Source organism: Habropoda laboriosa, unplaced genomic scaffold (assembly GCF_001263275.1).
Source record: "Habropoda laboriosa isolate 0110345459 unplaced genomic scaffold, ASM126327v1 scaffold15, whole genome shotgun sequence".
Classification (NCBI taxonomy): Eukaryota; Metazoa; Arthropoda; class Insecta; order Hymenoptera; family Apidae; genus Habropoda; species Habropoda laboriosa.
This window is the reverse complement of record NW_017100141.1, coordinates 736,088-742,349: the sequence shown is the minus strand read 5'-3', so window position 1 is coordinate 742,349 and position 6,262 is coordinate 736,088. Positions and strand designations below refer to the sequence as shown.

Sequence of the window (6,262 nt, the reverse complement as noted above, 5' to 3'; positions counted from 1 at the left end):
TTCCACCGAGCGGGAGAAACTCGTAGACGTAGACGAGGCAGCAGTGTATACGAAATGCAGCCGCGTGCGTTTCGTTCATTACTTTAATTTCGTTTAACGAAGAAACCCGCGCTCCGTCGAGTAGAACGGTTCGTTGCGCTCGTTTGAGGAGACGCGCGGAGAAACGGCGCCGCTAACGAGAGGAAATCGGACTGGAACGCCGGGAAACAAGTGGAAAAATAGTGAAAGATCGCGTATGGTTGCGCAAACAGGATGCCCGAGCGTGTTACGTTTCCTTCTGTTAATGTACCAACTGCGAATGCTGCACTCTTTAACTCTATCCTTCGGACGATTAATACGCGGGAAGAAAAAATTCTAATTCGTTTGGAATGAAAAATGAAAGAGAGCAGAAACGTGAAATGAACTTGGAGCCGATAAACCGTCGTCGGTTAGGTTGCTCGAGGTAATTCTCGAAAAATTGATAGCAAGGATCAAGCGCGCGAAAGATGGAATTGGTTCGCGAGGAACAAATTACACGAGAATAGGAAACGGAATTTCTTGAATAACTTTCGACGTTACAGATTCCCTTTGCCCGTAAATAGACGATTCCAGAAGCTACGGCTCTGTCGGTAACAGGGCGGCCTCGCACAAGAGTCCCGGAAATTGCCTCGCGGAAAACGCGTAGGTTTCGCGTGGCAATTTGCAAAGCAACGCTCGAAACTCAATTAACGCGACCGTTTACATGCGGCTGGACGAAGGGTAGCTTTTACAAGTAGCCTGCGCGGAGCCACCACCTGTGCGTGTTTTATTCTTCCAATTGGAACGCGTTCGTTCGCGCGACGAGTTTCTGATCACCGTGGAAAAATCACTCGGTCGAAAGAAAGCGAATACTTTTATACGAATTACGATACACGGTATTACGAATACTGCAGTAGGTTGGTTAGTTCGAAAATGTATATACGTATACGCGCTTTCTTCTCCCCTGTACGCCAAGGAAGAAAAGAACCGTTGGCTGTTGAAAGAGAAGACGCGAACGGTTGGAAGTTGCCCTCGAACTCGGAGAAAAGATTTCTCCGAGACTTTCACTGCGTAGACCGGTGTGAAAAGGGGCCGAGGATTTGCTCGGAAATTCGAGAATCGAGACACGAATGAGCGTTTCGTGGAACGAGCAGCCAGAATGTTATGGGAATGGACACGACGTCGATGATGTGTCACAGAGGCGTTACTGTGACGTTTGAAACGACAGAGGCACCTCGTTGTTTGCGCCAATCTGACGCAACGATGTTGTTGAATAATCGATTGCGCGATACTGTCCTCTATGCCGGAGTGTGCGAAAATTTGAACCCTTTAGACGTTTAGAGGAGGTTGAAAGAAGGAACCGATACTGTGTGATTTTGTTGAAAAACGAGAGTATTTCTGTTGAAAATTTTCAGTCCGATAATGCAGGCGGCCGACATCAGGTTCACCTTGTACCCCGTGGGCTTCATCATTAGCGCGGTGTTCCTGGCAGCGACGTTGGCCGCCGGTTGGCTGCTGCCAGCCTCTCATCACGTTCTGCACTGGCGCTGCCAGACTCATCATGTCGCCTGCCTGATGCTCGGTGATCTTCTCATGGCCATCATTCAGCTTGGCCATCATACAGCTCTTCACGGCGGAAGCTGCAAGGCGCTCGGTGAGTCATTGTGTCTTTTATCGCTCTTTTCTCTAACCGCTGCTTCCACCCCTGATTCGTCAACCGTGGCGGCTCCTCTCTCTCTCTCTCTCGACCCGCCACCGTTGCTCAGACCTTTATCAAGGAGATTAAATCGAAACGAACCACGAGGGATTCCAGGAATCGCGAAGGTAGCGGCTGGCGAAATTGTCCGCGATTAGACGTGTACAGTCGGTGGAAGAAATATGGCGGGAGTTTGTAACGAACGGATGAAATTAGAGAGAGCTCGATCTGAAAAATCCTCCGGCACAGAGTGTTTCATTCCCACAGAAATCTACCCTTTCCAACAACTCAATCTGAAGAACCCTCCGAGAGAGGAAAAGAGAAAATCGCGTTCACCGTTGATCGTTCTATCGTCGTCGACGTGGTACGATTCCGCGCGAAAATTAATCAACGATTGAATCGTATCGAATGGACTACACGTCGAACAAAACAAGCCTACAGGCGGCTCGTTTTGATCTGGAATTTTTGCCAATAGGAACAATCGTGTCCGGTGTTCGGTGGAGCAACGCGCGCCCCAGCTATGCGAACAAATATACACCGATGGAATTCGAATCAGGCGAAGCTTTATTTGCCGTGGCTGCGTCCCCCGAAACTCCGGGCTAATTATTCGGATAATCGTGCTAATCCCCCGGTAAAGCTTCGTCTCCTCCTCTTCACTGTCTCGCTCTCTCTCTCTCTCTCTTCGTCGTTTCGATCGCGAGAATCGATTACCGTGTACACCTGTGCGTGAGCAGAGCCAGAGTCTGGTCATCCGTGTCGGTGCACAGCGACTCTCATTTGCATCTCGGCTCTGTTTCCGGCATTATCGCTTTGTAGCCGGGCTTTTTCGTGCCGCTTGCTACCCACCACGACCAGATTTAACCCGGCCCATTCCGCGGGCTAATTATGTTGCACGGGGTGACCGGGGGAATTTGCATGGAGCGTATTTCTTTCCGCCGCAACACGGACCCTCGGAGTCTCTCCCGGCCATTTCCGGTCCCCGGGCGCCGCTAAATTTCCACCTGGATCGCACGTCCCGCTTGACAGACCGCCCCGATTACGACCTTCGCGTCCTTTCACCTGATGCTCGCACATCCGCTAGATTTTCCAAGGGTTGCTTGCTGCAGCCTGCACGTGAATACGGGGGAAAGAGAAATTTCTTGCGAGTGTTTCATTTTCAACACCTACGAAAGTTAAGCATAGACGATAATTACACGACCATCTTGGAATCTATTTCTCCCTGGCGGCCTCGAGCTCAAATTTATCAAGATTGACGAACACCTACGAAAGTTCAGCATAGACGATAGTTACCTAACGAAAGAATTCAGCTGAGAAAGTGAAGATCTATGTTTCCCTGGCGACCTTGAGAACGGTTTACATCGATTGCCACGTCGGGGAGAGCCTATCTATCATATTCGAGCCTCGAAGAAAATTGAACCCGCGTGAAAGGCTGTATTTCTCGAAATAAGTATACCTGGGATGATACCCTACAAGAAGAGTGCAGTCTCGTGTAGTGTCTGTAGCGGAGATTACAGCAAGTGTCGTCGTCACTTGGTTTTTTATTGCTTCCGGCGAGAGGAATATCGTCGGCAGTGTTCGGTTGCCGGGAAAGAGGACGAAGGGTCGCCTGGACGGTGGACCTGAGCGGAGAAAGGAGAAAGTGGGACGCCGAGTGACCCACAATCGGACTGCTCTCCACGGGTTTGCTTCTTGCTCGCTCTCCCTTACTATTCCCTCCCTCTCTCTCCCTCTCTCTCTCTCTCTCTGGAAGAAAGTTTTCCTACCCGAAGGTCTTCTTATCTCGGAGCCTTTTACGGGAAGCGAAGTTTATTGTATTGACACAGTTCGCTGATGAATTTGTTTGCTCGATATCGGAAGTAAATGGGAGTGACGGTGTGCCGGGTTGGATCCAGGGTGAGAGACTAATGGACTAAACGGCGATGCCGATTGTTTTAGGAGATTACGCGTTCCCCGATAGATGACATCATGGTTTTCGGTTTCCGGGTTCTCCGAGCGTCTAATTCGATCCCACAGCGAGATTGTGTCTTTCCTTTTTCCAGAAGAGATTGTTCGCAGTTGGTTTATAGGTCTTCTTTTGTCTCTGGAATATTCGTGCTGTTTTCGTTCCGCGGTTGCATAATCGTGTCACGTTACACTCCTTGAGACATCTTGCGCGTGTATGTAGAGATAAAAGGAGCAAACAGCGTACGCATACTCGACGGGGAGCAAAGTGAATAAGAAAAATTGTCCGCTGTTGTATTTCCTAAAACTCCGTCGGAACGATTCGAAAATAGGAAAAGGAGTAAATTGGCGTAAATTAATCTGGGCACGAGTGATTTAAAAAAAAGACGGTTGCACGAGCAATCGGAAAATTGAGCTGACTCGACGGATCGAAGCTCGCAGAGGCGGGCGACACGAGCTGTACTCGTTTCACCCGGTGGCGGAAGTATTAAAATTCATGAGCGTTTTTAATTCGATTAGTTCGGCGGTCGTCTTTCAGGAAACGGGCGTGTGGCAACAGTGGCCGGTTAAAAATTCAACTCGATTACATGTTGGCCCTGGTGAAATCTAGTTTTCCCGAACTGTTAACTTCTTCTTCTCCCCTAAGGCTTGCTTGCTTGCCTGCGCCTCGTCCCTCCCCTCCTCCACACCAGCCGGAATAATTCGTGGTTGGAAATTTGCTCGGTTCTTAAATCGCCGAGCGTGCTCGGACTGTTATTTCCGACCTGATCGTGATTCCGTTTCGCAATAAGGATTTTTCACAAGTGTGTGCATCTGCAGTGTGTTCTCTCTCTCTCTCTCTCTCTCTCTCTCTCTCTCTCTCTCTCTCTATTCATCTCCTGTTCCGAACGAAAAAGCAAACTCGGCGTGCGCGTGCGCGCGCGCGCGCGTGTGTATGTTGACTGGGTCGAAAGTTAGAATTTATTTTTCCAACGGCTCAAGTTCCCGGAAGCGACGAATTTCCTCGTCTCCTCCGTTTCGTTCTACCTGTTTGCTCGTTGAAATTCCACGCTGTCGAAGCTGCGTGTGCGGCTGCTCGTTTTACGCCGCGAGGGATTCATCGATACATGGTCGTTTTACGTAACGCAACACCTTACCGTATACATACCTCGAAGGATGATCGTACGAGAGAGAGAAAAATTCGCCTTTTTACTCGTCGCCAGATACGCGTTCGTCCCGTCTTTGCGTGCGGTTTCCTCGACGTTGGCGAGTTCCAACGCGTGCGGACGCGGCGGCGGCCTCCAGTGTCCGGTTACGAGGCGGTGCACGCGGCAGAATTCAACTCTCCGCTTGTCGCTACCGTGACGTTGCTCCGGTCCACGCAGGAATTTCAGCGAGGCGACGATTTAGTAACGGTAACGGGAGTGCGTTTTTCTTCTGGCTCTCTTGTGTCTCCTTCTTTCTCTTTCTTTTGTTTTTTTTTTTTGTTGCTCGGAAAGAACGGTAGGAAAGTGTCGACGCGGCGGTATATATTGTTCGCAGAAACTAGCAGATTCTTACGAATCAACGCGGCGTGGCCTTGCTACGTCGAATAACGGGTTAACCGCTCGTTCAGACAATTACGGGACTTTTTTTCCGCGTTTTAGACGACAACTGGTATGCGGCCGGGACTGTTACGTGAATAGGTTATGCCGTTTTTATCGATCGAGGGCCGATTTATCCGCCTTGAATTCGCGTTGCTTAATCCCTCAACGTGTAACAACGTGTCAAACATTTTGTGAGAAAAATTGTAATGCTGTCTTGAATTTGTAAGACTGAAGATTGCTAAATGTAATTAATCTGTGACAGATTAGCTTTCGTTACCTGATACAGCAGTGAAACGGTAAATGGCTGACACTAGGATACATAATCGGAAAAGAAATCTTAGGTTAAGGGGTTAATAATGGGATAGTTGATCGTTGATGAAACTGAAAATTTCATCTGTGTCGTCGTTAGAACGGCTGAGTAATTTCTGTCGATGTCGGAGCGAGCAGAAAATTTGCATTCGCATCGTTAAACGATCCCGTTTGATCGGCACACCCGCTAAACGAGGGAATGCCTCGATCTCGTAACGCTTTAATTGCGTTCTCCGTGCAAGTTACTCTCTCTCTCTCTCTCTCTCTCTCTCTCTCTCTCTCTCTCTCGATCCTTGCTCGATTCGCTTTTAATTACTTTGGACCTTGCGAATATCTGTCGTGTCTAGAACCGGATGACTTCATGGAAACTCTCTTCTTCCGGTGCGCAGCGTCGAGGCGTGACTTGACCTTCGCAAACTGTGATCGTCACGGCGCGTTCTCGTAACTCCTTTCTAATCGATCCACGAGCTTTGATATACCTGGAATAATTGTTGGTTGCGTGTCGCCGTGATCAACACGCCCGTGAGAATTACACGCAGAGAGACAGACGTCATAGTCACCTTCTGTAGTACACTCGGTCTCGAATCATGGAGGAAAGGATGATTCCGCGAGGAAACGCGTATAATGTAACATGGTTTCGCCGTGACTTTGGCCGAGAGACTTTTATAGAGATTCTACCCTTTTACGGAGAAACGATCTCGACGATATAGGGGAGATCGAGAACACCGGTTTCCATTTCTGCCTTGCGATTAGT

General features: G+C 49.1%; 1 protein-coding gene across 1 annotated transcript in view; it reads left to right on the top strand.

Moving 5' to 3' along the window:
- The window catches only part of LOC108571409 (probable G-protein coupled receptor Mth-like 1), a 142,075-nt gene that overhangs the window by 4,664 nt on the left and 131,149 nt on the right, over positions 1-6,262 (top strand). Inside the window, exon 3 of the mRNA XM_017933439.1 lies at positions 1,413-1,651. Coding sequence (XP_017788928.1) covers positions 1,413-1,651 — 239 coding nt within the window. The remainder of the gene's footprint in view (positions 1-1,412; positions 1,652-6,262) is intronic.